General features: G+C 48.8%; 2 protein-coding genes across 2 annotated transcripts; one reads left to right on the top strand and one right to left on the bottom strand.

The window, feature by feature from the left end:
- Window positions 1-85: 85 nt before the first annotated feature.
- On the top strand, window positions 86-6687 carry LRRC42 (leucine rich repeat containing 42). The gene is made up of 8 exons (XM_065673296.1): window positions 86-196; window positions 1033-1520; window positions 3651-3782; window positions 4754-4872; window positions 5280-5368; window positions 5449-5562; window positions 5712-5796; window positions 6202-6687. The coding sequence occupies exons 2-8, from the start codon at window positions 1048-1050 to the stop codon at window positions 6456-6458; spliced, it is 1269 nt and encodes a 422-aa protein (XP_065529368.1). The 5' UTR covers window positions 86-196; window positions 1033-1047; the 3' UTR covers window positions 6459-6687.
- Window positions 6688-10920: 4233 nt separating this feature from the next.
- On the bottom strand, window positions 10921-16413 carry LDLRAD1 (low density lipoprotein receptor class A domain containing 1). Its single transcript, XM_065672547.1, has 6 exons — window positions 16269-16413; window positions 15833-15887; window positions 13090-13221; window positions 12556-12693; window positions 11919-12047; window positions 10921-11144 (listed from the first exon to the last, which is right to left on the bottom strand). Exons 1-6 carry the CDS (start codon window positions 16287-16289, stop codon window positions 10999-11001), a joined length of 621 nt encoding a protein of 206 aa, XP_065528619.1. The 5' UTR covers window positions 16290-16413; the 3' UTR covers window positions 10921-10998.
- Window positions 16414-19797: the final 3384 nt, after the last annotated feature.

The raw sequence follows: 19797 nt of genomic DNA, 5'->3' as shown, positions 1-19797 counted from the left end.
GGGACGGGGGAGCTCGCCCCGCACAGGGGAAGCGGAGACCGGCCGGGACCCCACAGCCCCCCCACCGCAGCCCCGCCGCTCCCGGCATGCCCTGCGCGGCTCCGCCCGCCGCCCGCGGGCGCTGCGGGATGGGAGGCGGGAGCGCGGAGCCGCGGCCCGGCTGACGGCGCGTACGGGGCGGCCCCTCCCGGGGCAGGTAGGTGCGGGCCGGCCCGGTGGCTGTCGGCGGGGAGCGGGGCACCGGGCGTTCGCCTCCGTTACGGCAGCGGCGGACCGGGGGCGAGGCGGGGCCCCTTCCCCTTGCGCCCCTCTGGGCTGCCCCCGGTCACGGCGCGTTCACCCCGGCCAGGACCCGATCCCTCTCCTGTCCCCTCGGGGGTGAACCCTGTCCCCTCGCCGCCCGCCCAGGGCAGGGCCCTATCTCTGCAGCGCCACTTTCCCCCTCAGCAGGGCCCGACCTCCTCCCGCCCCGCAGGAGCGGAGCCCCCAGCTCCTTAGGGTAGGAGCTGACAGGATCCCGTCCCTCTCCGGCCCCCTCCGTGGCAGGGTCTGCGCCCTCCTGCTACTGCCGGGACCCCTGCTCACAGACCCCTCGGTACCGGGTGGGGAAGGGGCAGCAGGAGCCTGCCCACCTCCCAGGGAGGGAGATTCTCCAGCGGGCTCCATTGCCCTGCTGCAGTCGGCCATTTGCCCTCTCCCTTCCTCCTGCTTGCCTGCAGCAGAGCCAGGCCGAGCTCTGGAGGCTGCTTCCCCAGAGCCCCTGTTTGCCTGTGTAGGGCTGGGACCTTCCGATGGGCACAGAGCAGCAGGGCCCTGCCACAGCAAATGCCCTTCACCTCAGTGGGTTCAGCTGCCCTTTGACTGGTGATATGGTTTAATGGCAGACGGCGCACACCCCTGTTCCACACAGCCTGCCCTTCCTCGCACTGCAGGGTTACGTGACCGTGCTCGGGGCATTGAGGGAGAGCTGCCAGGGTTTGGGGTCTTTCCTCTTGTGGCTGTTCTTTACCTACCTACGGTTTGTTTTTGCAGAGCTGGTCAAGGGGAATGTCTTACTGTCTCCACTCAGAAAGCCATTTGGATACTGGGCCGATCTATGTGCGTGAAAATGGGAAGCTGCATGTGGTAAAGCAGGGTGCAGGCGGCATACAGTATGTCACCTCCGAAACGAGACCTTTTAGGCTGTTTTCCAGAGGATTTTCAGTGGAGCTGTGTATGAACAGGGAGGACGATAGGGCACGGAGGCAGAGGACTGATCATTTCATCTTCACGTACACTAAGGAGGGGAACCTCCGCTACTCGGCCAAGTCTCTCTTCAGCCTGGTGCTGGGTTACATTTCTGACAATGTTGATCACATTGACTCCTTGATTGGTTTCCCAGAGCAGATTGCTGAAAAGCTCTTTTCAGCCGCAGAAGCAAGACAGAAGTTCACAGAACCAGTAACGGGACTGAGAGCTCTGCAGAAGTTTACTGAAGCGTATGGCAGTTTGGTGCTATGTTCATTATGCCTGAGGAACAGGTGAGTGTCTTCAGTAACAAATGTTGTCATCTGCTGCTGATTTTTCCTGGCACACTTAAAGTTTACCTTAAATTACTTTACCCAAAATAATAATAATTAAAAAGATAATCTCCTGAGCTGTGATCACCCAATTTTAATGAAATTACCTGAGCCTTATCTGACTCTTCTGCTTGCTTCCTTTGGTCCCATTCCCTTCCTTCAAGTGCAGCTGCTGGTTTCATTCTAAGGTACAACTCATAATACAGGTAACAGACTATGTCCATGTTAACTAACAGGGGGTTTCATGTGCAGGATTAAACCTGCAGCTGGTTTTTAACCATAATATTTTCCATAGCAAGCTGTGTGTTTAATGCCTTCTCAGGTTTTTCATGGAATGTTTTTGTAATTGCTGTTTATAAGCATTTCAAGACATTTATCTGATTGTACAGATAAAATACACCCTTGCAAAGGAGGTTTATTTACTGTTTACCGACCTGTTTCCTTCTGGGGGCTCAGGAGAAGGTACAGTCTTGTAGGTAAGTTACAGGCTTTGAAGTCAGGCAGTGTCTACCTTACTTTATTATGGCTCCTATGCCCATGTTGAGCATGCTTTCACGAGGTTCTGATTAGAGTCCAGCACCAGTTTTCCCATCTTCCCAATGCCCACATTGGCTTTCACTAGAAGGGAGTCTGAAAACTGGAATATGTTTTTGAAGCCTTGCTCCTGCTGAAGTCTTTCCCAGTAATATAACCAGGCTATCTTCCATCTCTGCACTTGAAAGAGGGCTGGTTTATTCAGTTTAAAATCAAAGTACAGGCGTATTCATCTGAAGTGCCAAGGGTGCTCTGAGCACAGCAGGAATGTTTGAGCCGAGGTCAATTATCCTTTGTTTCATCTTTTAAACCTATTCCCTTTTAATCTCTAGTACAGATACTTTTTATGGGCTTAATTCAGAAATGAAGTTACTTCTGGCATCTTTTGCTATTACAGAAATCTGAGTTAAGAATTGAGTCTTTGAAATCTAGCAAGTATGGTATCAAGGCAATTTTCTGATGAATCTTGTTTCTAAAAGAGCCCACTCTTCTCTTCACAACCCCCCTGAGCTAATAGTATCTCTCAAGAACTGGCTCATGCTCTGACTATATGTACTGCCTTCTGCATTGCTGAATTGCCTGGCAAAGGGAATTGGTGTAGTTTCCTAGGTATGCTTGCAGTGGGAAGACATTAAAGTCCCTTTATTTGCATGGCCAAAGAGGTTTTCCTTGAGGAATCAAATTAGCAAGGACCTCTCATTTCAGCAGTGAAGATGCATGGCGTATCTTGCCATGATGATATAAGGTAAACTCAGGAGAGATTAGTGAATCTGGGGCTTGTCTTGCCAGGGGGACAGTAAGAGGTAAATGGAGGGGAGATTAGTGAGGTAGTGACTGCTACGTGCTTCTAACTGCATACTCATGCATGCCATTCTTTAGTGGTTTGTTCCATCTCTAAACCTCCTACTGAATAGTCCCAGCACAGATGTTTGCATGGCTGCAGAGTGAATCAGATCAGGGAGCCAACACAGCTAAAAAAATAACCCACTGAGTAACTACTGCCTGGAGTGTAGTCACAGCTCTAGCTGGAGTCCTGCAGGTGTCCTGTAGGACTTTCTATCTCTAGTGAAGTATCTTACTTACGCATATAAAAAGCAAGATTTTGCCATTTGACAAGCTGTGCTGCTACATTTGAAGTAAATTTTAAACCTGGATGAATGTGGGTTTGTTTACACACTTGCTAAATACTGAGGAAGAGCAGTTTGTGAAGTTGATTTACAGTAAATTAGACTACAGATTTTGCATGGTTCTAAAATAATACAACAGTAATCTGTAAAGAAGTCCCTAATGGTGATGTTTGCAAATTGAAGTCTTAATTGCTAGGCCAATATTTTGAATCAAAGCAAAACAATGACATTTGTTCAAGGGGAAGATTGGGAATTCAGATGTGTTGTTTGCAGGCTGCGCGTAAACAGGTAGGAGCGCAGGGTAATTTCTGTCACTTTCCACACAGGTACTTAGGAGAAGTGACTGCATTATGCTTGTGACACTTGAGGATATAGGTGCCTTCTTATGTGCCTGAACACTGATAGCTTTGGGGTTTTTTCCTCTCTGCAGATACCTGGTTATCTCTGAAAAGCTAGAAGAAATTAAGTCTTTCCGTGAGCTGACATGTTTGGATCTCTCCTGTTGTAAACTTGGAGATGAACATGAGCTGCTGGAACATCTCACCAAAGAGGCTCTGTCTAGGTACCGACTTCTTGACACATCTAAAAATTACACTGTCTTTTCCTGTCACTGAGCAGTTCAAAGAATCAGGCTGTGGCTTTAAAGGGAAGTTTCACAGGCAGCAGTGTACGAGTTTGAAGATTCTGGTTCATGAAGCCTGTTCCTGAGGTAACCAAACTACAGATTCTGTTGTACAGAAAGCACATACTGAACTGTAAAAGGTCCTACAAATGCGCAATTGTTTTCGTGGTTTTAAATCAACTTTTTATCATTTCCACTGGCCAGGTAAAAGCTCCATCTTAAGCATTTGGAACAGTTTTACACTTTTATTTCCTTTTCTTAAGAGGGAACTTTATCAGCCAAAGTTTTACCCAAACCGTGTTCCGGATGAAGATTTGCACAGACAGGAGGGTGACTATTTAGTTAATAAATTGAAAAGTAGACAATTATGGAAATCAACAGGCAGGATGACTGCTAATTATGTTACCATAAGATTTTGGTGCATTTTGCATTAAGATTTTGCCTTGAAGTTCTCTGGAGAACATTTTAGTGTTGTTTTCCCAGTTTTTGTTCGTCTGTATCATAATACCTTACTGCTTACTTAAAAATCATTGCTGTATCTCTTCCCAAATCTGTCTCCCATTTTGCCAAGCATTTTTCTGTTTGTAATTTTGAGTGGATTTGAGGTTGGCAGCCTTGGTTTAAAGAATTTGAGTGTATAAAGAACGTTACTGTCTCTTTAAGCAAACGCTTGTGTGCTAGGATCAGTTTGTCCCTGAGCTCTGGGAATAGCTGGTCATGTAAGTGCTTCTGTTGAGCTAGCAGAGGCAATATAAAGGTATTTATTAGTCCTGCTAACTCAGGCTTCTTTCTTACTACTTTTTACTATCATTATCAAAGAAGACTGAAGGGTTGGCACAGAGTTTTAGGACATTTTGCAAAACTGTCTAATCTAATGACTAATAACCATCTGTTTGTATCTCTCCTGCCAGTGTAAAACAGCTTCTCCTGAAAGACAACTCTTTATCAGATGCAGGCCTTCGCAGGATGACAGCACCAGTTCGAGTGTTGAAAAAGGGACTTGAGAACCTTTTGGTATTAGACTTGTCTTGTAAGTACTGCATGGTTTAATATTAGAAGCAATCTGTATCCTTTCTGAAACTCAATTTAATTCCTTAATATTGAAGGACTACAATTAATTTGATGATTCCAAGTACTGAACCCCAATTTCACCAATAGCTTTCCAGAAGGCACAGGTCATACCTGTAGTCTCAGTCACTTGCTACTTACATAAATACTGTTAGTAGTTTGAGAATTGGGATTGTAAATATTTGGGGTTTGATCATTAGAGGGAAAAAGTCAGTTTTGACTCACTTTCAAAACATGAAGTATACTACCAAAAAAAAGGCCAAAGCCTACCTTGTTCCAGTATTAGCCTTTGGAACAAATATTTTCTTGGTATTCTGATCATCTTTCTCCACATCTTGCAACTTAGTTCACTTCACTTGACCTTTACAGGTAACCCTAAAATCACAGATGTGGGAATTGGATACCTTCTTTCCTTCAAGAAATTGAATTGTTTGGACATTTCTGGGACAGGTCTCAAGGTAAAAAGCATCTTAAGTTTACTGGACAAGTGTAATCAAATGTTCTCCTCCTCTGACCACTTTATTTCCCTTTTCACTAGGATGTTAATGCTGTCATTAAGCGGCTCCAAATGCAGATAGGCCTGGTCCACTCAGAAGTGCCTCTGAAAGAATTTGATCATAGCAACTGCAAAACAGAGGGATGGGCAGAACAGGTATGACGGTTTAAGTCTGTTTTACTCTCTAGAAATCATCCTTAAGGAGCATTAAATCCCTGAACAGAAAAGAGTAAGAAATTGAGTTGTTTCCAGTGATATTTCTGTGCATTTTACAGAAAGCTTTTTAACTTCCTATGTTATTTCAGACTGTGTTGCAGTGGGAGCAGGCAGCTATGGAGGCCATCAAGCCACAAGACAACTTGAAATCCAGAACAGCAGCTCTGCGCTTCTGTACGTAACTGCGTAGAGACCACAAAGTTAATTTGTTTTCTTTTTGACAAGAAACATTTCAATACTTCCCTTTTTTTTTTCAGTTCAAATATTATCTGGGGTGTAAAATTTCAGCCACTTGCGTAACTGCATTACAATGTGCTTGAGTTCTTTCATTTGTTAGGCCGCTGGATATTAAAGTACAGCAAGCTCTTAAGGTACAGCATGGTGACATCATAACTGAGTTTTCTCCTTAAAATTCAAAGCCCAAAATATAAGTATTACTTTTTCCCTGTGCACATTCCAGCAAAGCAGCCAGCATTCTAGGTTGGCTTGGCCAAAACAATTTGTGACACAAGTATGCATTTTACAGCATCACTCTGCTGTTCCCCCAAATCTAAACTTAATACTCTTTTTTTCCTGCAGATGGCAAGACACACAGAATAGAGGAAGTGGTCAAATGCAAACTGGTGGAGGCAGAAACAAAAACATCTGGAAACTTGCAGTTTTATAAGGAAAAAGTTCCAAATTGCCATTTACCTTTGAAAAATGAGGCTGTGGGCAGCCACGAATTAAAGAGCAACAAAAAAAGAGCTTTGGCTGAACAAGAGAGAGAAAGGACTTCCAAACAGAAGCATCTGTGCCTCACTGTGGAGGACTGGGATTTGTTAAATACCTACTGAGTCAGAAAGAAGTGGGTCTTTTGTTTGTTGTTCTCTTGCTGATGACAGAATTTAGGCACATTGAGAGGGGGAAACAAAGGAGACCGGTATTGTTAAGTCTGGCTGCTGTGATGTGCTTGCTGGTTAACCTATGCTTGGGGAGGGGTAGAGTCAAGAAGGTTGATGATACTACTGTATATTTTCAATACATAATAATTTTTTCAAATAAAGTTTTTTGTTGTCATCCTTATCTCATTCTTCTGACAGAGGTTATTATTCCCAAAATAGCTGGTCCTATCCTTCCTCCTCTCTAGCATCCCAAGGGGCAGAAGACTAATCACTGTGGCTCATCTGAAATGGAGCTGCACTGAGCTCCTCAAGTGTCCTGGGATATCAATAGTGCTGGTAGAACATAAACCTCAGCCTGTCATGCTGGTAGAGCTCTGACAAAGGGAAGAAGCAAAGAGGATAAGCACAGGCCCCAGGGGAGGGAGACAGAGAGACAGTAACCCCTCCAGAAAGCTGAAGTAGAACAGAAATCCCCCCTCCCTCTCATTTTAGCCCAGGAAATGAAAATTGAAACTGGGTTATTATAGAGATTAGAGTGCAATTGGAGTACAGTTTCCCTTATAAGTGAGTTCACTGCATTTGAGAGCATTCTGTGGTTTAAAAACCATTCTCGGTGCCTGCAGTACACCAACTGTGCTCCCCTACCTATAAACAGGGAACATTTATAGTTCAAATATGAATTACACATATTTGCTGTAAAAAAAAAAAAAGAGACATTCAAGGCCAGGAGTACAGCTGTAATGAGTCAGGTGTGTTTATCATCCTGTCATTAGTGACAGGACAAGGGGAAATGGCTTTTAGCTGCAAGAGGGGAGATTTAGATTAGATATAAAGAAGTTCTTCCCTGTGAGGGTGTTGAGGCACTGGCACAGGGTGCCTAGAGAAGCTGGGGCTGTGGCTTGGAGCAACCTGCTCTAGTAGAAGGTGTCCCTGCCTGTGGCAGGGGGTTGGAACTGGATGAGCTTTAAGGTCCCTTCCAACCCAAACCAGTCTGTGGTCCTATGATCATCAAATTTCTGCTCTGAGTGTTTCTATCAAAACTGGCTGAGATGCACAATGCCCCTGAGCTGGGGAGAGCAACCTCATTCTGCTTTTGGGCTGTAAGGCCAAGAATTTACTACAGGTCTCCCCTATTAGTACTTATTTAGAGGATATCTTCCTTTTACACTGCTGTTCACTACAATTCAGCAACAAGAAAAGCAACGCATCCTTGGAAATCACAAAGAAGCCAAGGAAAGGGTCTTCCTCTCAAAGATGCATAAAGAACTAATCCCCTTTCTCTCTTTGCTCTTTTACTGCTAAACTTTCCTCACAAAAAAGGACGACACACAAACAAAACACTCAGACTTGCATTCCAGCCCTACATCTTTTCCCCAGAAACAAGTCTATTAATAGCTTCCACTGACAACTGCATCAGCTCTCTGCCGAGACAAATAATGGCACTAGTAGTGACTTGGCAAAAGAGCCTCTCAACAAGGAGGAAGATGAGCATGGCCCTCAAGCATAACCCTCCTCCTGCAGCTGGCTTGTGGTTCCACGGCCCCCATGGATTGGTTTTGCTAGCCCCTCCACCACTGTGGAGATCTGCTAATCAGACCACGGAGAGATGCATGTCTCCCAGTCGTATACTCCATTTCACATCAAGTAAAGCAGCTGGGAGCAGATGCCTTGAGCTGGAAACCAGGCACATCGTGATTTGACATGAACAGTCTGCCCAGTTCACAGGCTTGTTAGTAAAACAATACAGAACATCCTTCCTTTTCGAAGCAGTGTTCTAGAGCACTGTGTTCCTTCTGTCCCTCACCCCTGGTACAATTATTCCTTTCCTTAGCTTTCTTGCTGATCAGCAGCCTTCCTCTTTTAAACAAACCACTGTATAAATTTTGTTCTAGGAAGTCTTAGGCACATTTACTGTGGCCTCAACCTACCGATCGCTGTGTATTGCTCTCTGTAAGGCACACAGCCCCTGCTGACCAGGAGCAAGGCAGTAAGAAAATTACAGGAGGGGACTCACCCTGAAACAGATAGGCTCGATCTATCAAACCCCCTGCTTCATCCCTGGCTGTTTCCAGGCTGGCTTCTGCCTCTTGCTGCCCAAGGACTGCTGCCATTTCCCATGTCTCTCTCAGGTAGTCTCTTCACAGGCATAAATGCAGAGCAGGATGAGTCCCTGCTTCCTCTCTCCTAACCTGAGGCCGTTAATCACAGCCCGGGCCTCGCAGGAGTGCTCCCTGTGAAGTGATACAGGGATGTCAGCCTAAGAGCAGCCCTGGGGCTCTACCCTGCAGGCACCAGCTCCTTTGACACCAGCAGAACTTTACTGGCTATCTTAGGTGCAGAGATCACATTCCTGACCCCATTTCTTTGGGTTCAGCTCAATTACAAAGCTGAAAGATAGCAGAAAGGGAGGTGACTGTGTTTGGTTTCCTCCTTGCAACCAGAGATATCCTCCACATGCCCTAAGCCTGCCTCTGTTTCCGTACCTCCCTGCTGAAGGAGAGAGAAGGTGGCACAATAACCTTCCCTGCCTTAAGCCAGGCATTTGCTTTCTTTATCATGTCTCACAATAAAGTAAGAATTCCCAGACCCCAGCATCATCCCCATCCAGCCAAGGCAAGCCACCACTTGACCTCTGCTGCTGTGAAGCTCCACATAGCAAGCACAAGCACTTGACTCCCAATGCTTACACATTGCATGCCCCAGCCCTTTCCTTTTCACCCTCAGGAACATCTTAGAACTCGGCAATGGTCAACAAATATTGGACTGGGAGAATACAGCAGTTGCCATATGGATCAGCCTAACCAGCATCCTCTTCCCAACCACAGCAAGCATTGGAGGATCCAGAAAGTCATGGCTATCCCAGTATCTTTGATACAAAGCACAGGGGGATTTATCAATCATACTGGCCCTATGCTATAGAAGCATGCAGCATCATAGCCCACCTGCCCCTACCAGTGTAGAGAGCTTGTTGCACATCCTACCACTTCAAAGTCAAGGAACAGGCAAACAGTCTGTGCCTGAACTCAGTCTGAATCAGAGAGCAGCTCTTCTTCCTCAGAGTGGTTGAAGCAGCAGCTCTGCCTCTGAATTCCCCCTCCTTGAGCTCCTCTTTAGGTTATTGAATGTGGCTTTAAGGGTTTCCCATAGTACCAGCTCCATAATGCAGAGATCTGCCATCTCATTCCAGGTGAAGCGTGAGTCAGAACACTGTAAAGCTATTTTTAAAAGGTCTCTTATCTACAGCTGTATCCCAGTGACAGATCAGAACATTCCCCATTGGTACCGGTCACGGGGAACTGCAGAGCTGCAGGTCACAGGACAGAGGGGAAGTGAGTGAACGGGGGGTTATTTTTAAAGATCCATGACCTGGGATGGTGGTGGGGAAAAGCTCCCTTGGTGTTTTTTGGGGCCTAGGAAAGTAAATGCGTTCACTGTAACGTGGGGTTTTCTCAGAGATGATGCTTTAGACACAGATGAGGTTGTCAAAGGAGCAAAGACTTTCCTTACACTTCAGTGGCACATCCACATCTATATCCTTGCAGGCTTGGCTGCCTGATCCTGCTTTGCTGGCACAGGAACCAAACAAGCCATGCACAGATCCCGGTGTCATCCTGCTCTGCCCCGGGAGCAGCGCTTGGTTTTCTCCTCCTCTCTGCTCCGAGGCTGTGACTTTTTCCCCTCCTTTCCTTGCCAACTCCAGTGCAAACGCATCCCAGCCCAGGCTGTTCTTACCCTGCTAAGCTGCTGCTCCAAAACTGCACAGCCCCAAGAAGAGCATTTTACACACGTGCTGGCTCCTGCCCTGGCTTGCAGGGACAGCTACACCGGGACACGGTGATTTATCCCCACAGACCCTGAAACCTCTCCAGTTTTCCTTGCCGCGACACTCGCATTGGCCTTCACAGTTTGAGAAGAGCACAGGAGGTGGGCTCTGCAGCAGCTCCCCACGGCGCCATCCTCAGCACAGCGTTCCCAAGGAAGCATCCTGGGAGCACCAATGCAGATCCTTCAGAGCTGCTGCTGAAACCATCTGCAGACGTGCTTTGAACACAAGCACAAGCTGCTCCTGCCCGTGAGGATCAGAAGTGATGAAGATGTGTTGAAGGGAAGTGCTAACCCAAGGGCTAGAAAGGCTCACCTCACCCAGCTCCATAACATGCCTTCATCTGGCTGCCTGCAAAGGCACCAGCATGTCCATACAGGAGAAGCTCCTTGCTCTGGGCTGTCCAGACACAGCATCTGTGTTGGCAGAGCTGGCACACAACACATCGAGACAATGCTGTCAGACAGTGCTGTGCCCATGAGGGAAGGACTCACCCCCACATGACAGGAGGCCCTTGAGGGTATCCCACAGCCAGCATCCAGCCTGCAGCATGGGCTGTCGTAGCATTTCATCCCTGTTAAGTGTCATTGCGCTGCTACTGAGGGTTTGCTTGGTTGGAGCTTCCCAAGCAGGAGGACACCGAGGTGTCAAGGTACCAATGCAGTCAGTTCAGGGTGTGCAGACGTACTCATCGGACCAGTCCAGGCAGTGCTGGATGCCGTCCCGACACAGCCTCCGGGGGATGCAGGAGCAGTACTCGTAGAGCACAGGGCTGCAGCTCCACCAATCTGACCCGCACAGGGGGCAGGCAGCCGCTGGGAGGGATGGAAAACAGGGAACAGGAATGCTTCTGCTGCACTGACCCCTTCCCTCCCTCCTTACACTGGCAGCCACCCTTCCACCCCCTGCAGCTACTGAAGAGCCGCTGGTGATAACGCTGCCAGCCCCCCACCAAAGGGGACACTTGCGTGATGCTATTGTGAGAGACAACCACGGAGCGTGACAATACAACACAACCTTCATGGCAGATGCGCCATCCGGGGAGGAACAGCTAGCTGTAATGGATTTCTGTTTAGCAAGCTACTCTAGGGAAAGCTGCTGACGGGTCAAAACCAGGGGGGTGACTTAGGAGCAAACCTGCTGCTCATCTGACCAAGAGAAGGATCTATGTTGCTGGCTTTGAAGCTGCCGAGGCACGCTCAGTCCCCCCAGCTCACCCATGTACCCATCTCCTGACCAGTAAGTAAAGGCCAATTGGAATGGTCACTGCTGCCTACAGCTGCTCATCGTGATGAAACTGCCCCATGCTCTGCAAGCCACCGAGGAGGAGCGACTTTTGGGACTGGGAACAAAGCACGGAGCCTTTCCCCTCTCGATTGCCACCAGCCTTTGGCACAGAGCTCTTGGCAGCTGATGGGATGGAGCCCTCATGGTTCATACATCCCATCCAGGCTATTTTGTGCTTTAGCAATGGATGCCAGCCTCCAGGTGTTTCCAGCAGCACCAGTGAGCACCACACCAGCACAACCCATCTCAATCCATCAGCAGGAGAGACCTTTTCCCCAACAGAAGCCAGAAGAGAGACTCACAGCTCCCAATCTCATCCGAGCAGTCTCCGCAGTCGTTCATCCCATTACACCTCTTGTCGGCATAGATCCAGTACTTGGGGTTACTGCAGTGGAAAACCAGGTATCCTGGCAGGCTGTGGGGCAAGTCACCTGCGAGGGACACACGGGACATGGATGTGCCGGCTGACATGGGGACGGCAGGTACCAAAGGCTGCTGACATCAGAAGCCAGTCCTTCCCTTGTGCGGCATCCAGGCGTGAATGACACCACAGATAGGAAAACTGTGGTTGGGGAGGAAAGGGGCACTGCGGCTGAGCTGGAAGCAGAGTCTGGGTGCCCCGGGATTCTGCTTTAGTGACTTTTTCCAGGGTAACTGGGCAAGAAATGAACCCTGTAGGCAAAACAGCTTAACCAATGGGGGAGAACTGTGCCGTGGGTTAATGGCATTTGAAACGGACGATCAGAGGAGCTTGGGGTGCAATTCCCGGCATTCCCGCTAGGATTCGGGCCGTGCCACCTCTCAGCGTCTGCCCTGCGCAGGATCTACCGGGTTTATCTGCTCACGCACGCAGCCAGCAGCACGGAGCAGGGCCAGCGGCTGCTCTGCCTCTCAACAGCAGCACCAGCACGGGGATACAGCCGCAACAGAGCCACTCACCACAGAGCATCTCCTGCTCGTCCTCCCCGTTCCTGCAGTTGCTGGCTCTGTCACAGACCCGGCTGGCAGGGATGCAGGCAGCTCCTTCATCACACAGGAAGCCTGTCCGGTTGGTGGAGGCTGCACAGAAGCGGGGCACTGGAGCGAAAGCAAGAAATACTTAATTTCCCATCATTTTCATGGTGTGATCAAGGGCGAAAAAGGAGGATTTCCGAAACACATTTGTTGTTCTGGAGGTGAACCGGAGCCGGGGTTAACCTGTGGTTGGCTCATGGCAGAGTCTGACAACAGTACCAGTCATCTGAAGTGCCACCCAGAGCTACCACAGCCCCATGGAGCAGGACAGCAAAGGGCTGGTGGTGACTCAGGCTGCGTAATGCTGGCACAGCCCCACACCACCCTGCTGGTCCTTGCCCTCCCTCCAGGTCTGCACCGGAAAGCATCACCTCACAGTGACGGCCACGAAGCTTCTTTCTATGCAACCTTATTTTCTGCCTCTCTTAACAAAGAAATAGCAGCTCTTGTGATACCAACCTGGTGCCCGCGGCCGGAGCCCCAGTGCCACCGCCAAGGCCACGGTGGCAGCGAGGATGAGCAGTGCCACAGCAGAGACGCAGACACACCTCTGTGTGCAGCCTGTGCGGGCGCTGCATGGCCGGCAGCAGCCTGTTGGGAGGCAAGAGCAAGAGGTGAGGGGCTGGGGTTGGGTCCAGCAGGGTCATTGGCAATAGCACAAAGCCATGAGGGTTCTGGCAGGGGCTGCTGGGGTTTAGGGGTCGATAGCTGCATTTTAATAGCCAGACTCCAACATTAAACACCCCCTCGTAAGGAATCCTGATGCTTGCAGTGTGGAAGAGCCTGTGCCGCTGTTATGGAGCACTGGAACCAAACAGCACAAACACTGCGGTAGGAGCTCACCCAATGCACTTGGATGCAGAAGAGGTGAGAAGCCAAGCCCCTGTCTGACCCAATGGGACAGCAATGCCCTTTTCAGCAGCCAAAACTCAGGGCAGGTCAGTGTAAAGCTGGGAAAGGGCCCTCCCAGAGCCCACAGCAAAACTCCAAGAGGTAAAATTCCATGTTACAGCATTTTGGGTTTTCTGCCCCAACCAGGGCTTCAACACCCCCATAGAACAAGGCTGAAATATCAGCTCAGACTGGTCAGAACAGGCCTAAAAGCAGCCCATCCCCTCCCAAAGGGGTACAAAAGGCAGCAACCTTCCAGGAGCTCCAGCTTTCACAAAGTCATAGAGTCATAGAATACTTGGGGTTGGAAAGGACCTCAAGATCATCCAGTTCCAACCCCCCTGCCATGGGCAGGGACACCTCACACTAAACCATCCCACACAAGGCTTCATGCAACCTGGCCTTGAACACTGCCAGGGATGGAGCACTCACAACCTCCCTGGGCAACCAATTCCAGTGCCTCACCACCCTAACAGGAAAGAATTTCCTCCTTAGATCCAATCTAAACTTCCCCTGTTTAAGTTTTAACCCGTTACCCCTTGTCCTGTCACTACAGTCCCTGATGAAGAGACCCTCCCCAGCATCCCTATAGCCCCCTTCAGGTACTGGAAGGCTGCTATGAGGTCTCCACGCAGCCTTCTCTTCTCCAGGCTGAACAGCCCCAACTTCCTCAGCCTGTCTTCATACAGGAGGTGCTCCAGTCCCCTGATCATCCTCGTGGCCTCCTCTGGACTTGTTCCAGCAGTTCCATGTCCTTTTTATGTTGAGGACACCAGAACTGCACACAATGCTCCAGGTGAGGTCTCACAAGAGCAGAGTAGAAGTCACGTACATAAATCAAACCAAATCCGGAAGCTAAAGGCCAAACCCAGAGTCATTACAACACAACAGCAGCACACGCAAGGGCAACGCCAGCCAAGCTGCCCTCATGGTCTCCAAACCAACACTGTGCTTTCCTGCATTCCTTCGTGTTTCCAGGCCGGAAAGGGAAGGTTCACATGGCCACCTGAGGAACACAGGTCTGTGAAGGCAACCCTGAGCGTAAAAGTGGGGTTTGGCAAACCTGAGCTCAAAGAGCTGTGATTGGAGAGTTAGAATCTGGGGAGCCGTGCCTTGTCTTTACTGAGCCGTTGCGCTGTGCAAACGCGAGTGAAGGTGCTCAAGCATCCGGCTGCAGCAACCACCATCTCCGGCAGGCTTGAGCAGGAAACCAAGCACAGAAGGTTTCAGCTTAGACGCAGAGTGTTGAATTACAGCGTGTGCGCCTGCAGGACAACAGCTTTGGGCAGAAAGCACAACACTTGCAACTAGATGCAAGTATAAAACAATGGCAGTGATGCCATGCATCCAAAGGAGCGTGACCAGGAGGTCGAAGGAGGTGATCCTGCCCCTCTACTCTGCTCTTGTGAGACCTCACCTGGAGCATTGTGTGCAGTTCTGGTGTCCTCAACATAAAAAGGACTTGGAACTGCTGGAACAAATCCAGAGGAGGCCACGAGGATGATCAGGCAACTGGAGCACCTCCTGTATGAAGATAGGCTGAGGAAGTTGGGGCTGTTCAGCCTGGAGAAGAGAAGGCTGCGTGGGGACCTCAGAGCAGCCTTCCAGTACCTGAAGGGTGCCTATAGGGATGCTGGGGAGGGACTCTTCATCAGGGACTGTAGTGACAGGACAAGGGGTAATGGGTTAAAACTTTAACAGGGGGAGTTTAGATTGGATACAAGGAGGAAATTCTTTCCTGTTAGGGTGGTGAGGCACTGGAATGGGTTGCCCAGGGAGGTTGTGAGTGCTCCATCCCTGGCAGTGTTCAAGGCCAGGTTGGACGAAGCCTTGTGTGGCATGGTTTAGTGTGAGGTGTCCCTGCCCATGGCAGGGGGGTTGGAACTGGATGATCTTGAGCTCCTTTCCAACCCTAACTATTCTATGATTCTATGATTCTGAGTGCTGCTGCAACCTGATCTACAGGTTTGTTATGGATCCCGTCTGATCTCACCTTCTCCTCCTTAACACAGACAAAATCCACTGAAGTGTGGCTATTAAAACATATAGAAAGCCTATGGCAAGTTCATGCTGAGCCTGTGATAGACAAGGATTACTTATCATGCTACTACTATATCATACCACTGTCAACTCCAGGCCAAAAGAGAACAGCTTATTAGTCTTTTAGCCTGGATGTTTCCCTGCACAGAAAGGGGACAAAAATCAGCCTCAATAGGCCATAAATGCTGGTTGTATTTTACATTACATGGGTAGTTTCAATGGATTTATAGTTTAATAATAGCAACATTGAGCTCTGCATTTCATTCATTACCTTTTTCTTCAGAGAAGGATTTTGTCGGACCCCACGTAGCTACATCACCATTTCTCTAGAAGGAAAGGGACGAAAGGCTGTTACCAGGCAAGGAATGCCTTGCTAGCTCTCACACCATCTTACCCAGGAGTATTTACTGTATTCCTTCTTTTACACGCAAGGGAAAAAATTGCCTTGGTGGAAACTCAGAAATGGCCCTGATTTAGTTCAGGAATTCACCAATCTGATCACCTTTAAATCCCAGTTTCCCATTTGGAAAACAAACACTAATGCCCAGTCCTGCGCCCTGTATCAATACTCCCCTTCTGCACCAGCTTAAGTAGAACCAGCTCCCAGCAACCAGCAGTAAAGAGGTCAGGCAAACAGCAGTATCAAGAGCACAAGCACTTTAGGAACCAGCTGCGCCCAAGAGCTTTTCCAAAGGGAAGGACTGTACCTGAGGGTGGGTTTTGTTCATGCTTCCCAGAGCTACAGCCCTCTCAGGAGCCTGGAGGATCACAGGGAGTTTTCTGTACCTTAACGTGAGCGGTGTTACCAGGATACAAACCCAACAGAGGCAGGAAAGCAAAGGGCGTGCAGGAGGGGATGGGGAAGGCTGCGCCAAGCCCGTGCTCCAGGCTCCGGGGGGAAGCAGGGGTTTTGGTTTGCTTCTCATGCCTGCTGTGGAGCCATTGTGGTTTCACAAGGGGGCATTAGGCAAAACATAAAGGACGCAGGTTTTGGATGCCGAGGGTCCCGCTGTTGCTCCTCACACCGCTTTGGAAGATGAGGGCTCACTCCTTGCTCCTAAGGCTGGTGCTGGTCAGAGCAAATCCCCCTTCCACAGTGAAAGCCCGAGAGCAGAGCATCTGAACAGAGAATCATAGAATGGGTAGGGGTGGAAAGAACCTTAAGATCATCCAGTTCCAGCCCCCATCTGCACCAAGTCTCCTTTCTCCCCACCTCTTTCCCAAGACAATGCTGACCTCCAAGCAGCATCAGCCCAGACTCACACAAGATGATGGGTCCTTTGCAGAGCCGTGCAGGATTCAACCATCTGGAACAGCTTCCCTGCCTGGGCAATGAGCAAGGCATTAATAAATCCTCCAGGAATCCTCTCTTTTACTTGCATACATAAATTTACAGGCCTGCAGTAACTCTTAGCAGCTCAGCCCATAGCTAACATGAACTCCAAAATAGGCTGCAGCCTTCCAAACTGGCTGCAGGGCTCAGCACAGCACACACAGTGCAGCTATGGAGCTTCGAGGATGAAATGATGTGAGCAGGCAGCTCTGTCAAGGGGGTAGGAAGGAGGAAAAGCACTGGCGTCATGGGTTTGAGGAACCCACGTTGCTCTTGCTTGCAGGAGGGTCCACAGGTCTCAAGTGCCTCCGAACTGGTGCTACCTAAAAGATCACAATTACTCCTCAAGCACTAGCAAAACTAGCTTACCAGGGCTTCATAGAGGAGCTGGCAGCTATACTGCATGTAAGTTGGCCTTGAGACAGCTGCCTTGAATTGATTCAAAGGACCGGGTTATGCCTGACATGGAGGAACAATCACAGCTACTTCCCTCTCCATCCCCACACAAACTCAGTCTCATGGAGTTAATACATGCCCCTTGACAAGGGCACCTGCCAACCCTGCACTCCCCTGTTCAGGCCAAATCGTCTTTTAGGAGCAACTCCTTCAGCATGGCAACACTGATTTCAACAAAGCAGAAGCTTCTCACACGAATACATCACTAAAACTCTCCCATTTCAAGGGTAATTTGGGGTGAAAACACCAAACACCCAGTAGCAAACAGTCTGCAAGTATGGGCACTTGCTACAACACGGAAGGAGGGACAGATGAAGGGTTAAAACCTGTGCACCTTAAATTCTAGATCTCTTTAAAGTTTTTGGTTCTAATCTTGATACAGAAGGACTATTTTGAGCCTTCATACAGCTTATTAAGTGATGGTGAGCCTGCTAAGAGTCCCATTTAAAAGCCAGGCCAGGCAAATGTCTCTGTCTGCCTATTTTCTACACCAAGACTATAAAGCTCAGCTGTAGCCAGCCAGGGCAGTTGGGTTTTAGAGCAGTTACCCCACACCAAAGACAGCTTGTAGTTCAGAACGAGGAGGCCATGAGAATGAGGTAACAAATGCAAACCCTTCTGAAATCAAAGTAATGACAGAGATCTGTGCCAAAGACCTGAGAAGCTGAAGAGGAGACACAGAGCAAGCTATTCAGTATGACAGGAGACTACTGCTAATTCTAGCACCTAAAGAAAACCCCAGTCCTCCCCCACGTACCATGGCTGTTTCTGCCTGCAATGCATCGCACACACTTGAGAGCGCTGCCTCATTTGTGTCAAGACGATTCCATTTCAAACCTGATACCAGTTCAATTGCACACATCCTAAAGAGAATATGAAACGCTTCCCTCCTGCAATCTCGGTCATTTAAAGCCCTTCATTTAGACAGTGGTCTTGAGCAGAGATCAAACCCCACCGGCAGCGCCTGCAAATGAAGATGTCAGGAAGTCATTTAACAACAAACGAGTGGGACAGGCCAGTTTGCAAAGTCAAATGCCAAGACAGCTTAAATAGTCCATTTAGGTTAGAAATCCTGGGAAACAGCTCCATCACGGCAGCCTCGCTGGTATCTGATTTCACTGAGGGAAGATGACAAGAGCTTACACGTACAGCACCGAACGAATTCTTCAGGCTCTGGCTGGCTCTCAAAGCAGAAGTGCCAAGTGACAGATTGCCACAGGCACAGTTTCCTGTGACCTAACAGCGTCACAGAATCACTGGCTTCGCCGCACAGATCACTTGGCTGAAATGTCATTAAACAGAGAACAAAAGGCAAAACACGTAAAACTCGAGCGTTCTCCCCTGGCGGTAGGCAGATAGAACGCCAAATGGAAGCAGAAGTTGTTGAAGTCAAAGCTAGGAGTGTAAGCAACGAAGTCAAACCTTTTGGAAGAGAAAGCTTCGTGAAATCAAGTCATCAACACAAGGGAGGTTGTAACTGCACACATTTGAAACAGGCAAATAGCCATGTTTTCGTGAAGCTGTAATACTCCCTCTGCAACTACGTGTAATAGGAAAGGAAAACATTTATACAGGCTGGAAAACACGTCTATGATAGCTCCTCAGTTAGAAAAACTGGGATTGACAAAGTCTCTTCTGGAAAGGCAATCCCAAACAACACAGCGCTAAGGAGACAGGCAACAACCGCTGAAATAAAGCCCATATTTACACAGTAATCGCTGAACATCCATGGCACACATCACATCCGACGCTGCTCAAAGCAGAATACTGGCATGCTGCACCAGCCCAGGGCTCTGTACTGAGCTTTCACTGCTTGAGCAGAAATAGACGGCTTGGCTGAATCACTGCTGCAGAGAGAGGGATTTCCCACCCCTGCTATCATGCAAGTGAGCAGTGTTCCAAAGCCACCACACCAGTCGTCACGCTCGAGGCCTTTGCAATAACGCCATGGTACACACAAAGGTACCTGTCAGTGGCTGCTGGCACCCACATTTCTGGGCCACCACATTGTCCCACTGAAGAATTTAGAATGAAGAGATACCACTCATTTAAGACTTCAGATTGCAATGTCTGCACATTGATAGAAGCCTCCTTAAAACAAGCATGGCTCAATGCTAACTCATTGACACAAAACCCAGGGAGTGCTTCTGAGGGTGTCCAGCAGCTCTGTGCAGGCCACTAATGCACATTCCTGCTTAATGGCCCTGCAAAGCTCCATCCTCTGTAGTTACACAACCACCAGCCCAATTAGGAATGACTACTGAACCACTTTCAACAGTGAGGGAACGCTCCACTGCATCCTCCAGAACCACAGAATCATACAATCATAGAACGGTTTGGGTTGGAAAAGACCTTAGGACCACCAAGTTCCAACCCCCTGCCATGGGCAGGGACACCTCACACCAGACCATGTCACCCGAGGCTCTGTCCAACCTGGCCTTGAACAC

The sequence above is a fragment of the Lathamus discolor genome, chromosome 3, assembly GCF_037157495.1.
Source record: "Lathamus discolor isolate bLatDis1 chromosome 3, bLatDis1.hap1, whole genome shotgun sequence".
Taxonomy (NCBI): Eukaryota; Metazoa; Chordata; class Aves; order Psittaciformes; family Psittacidae; genus Lathamus; species Lathamus discolor.
Note: the sequence above shows the minus strand (reverse complement) of the source record. Positions and strands in the feature narration are given on the sequence as shown.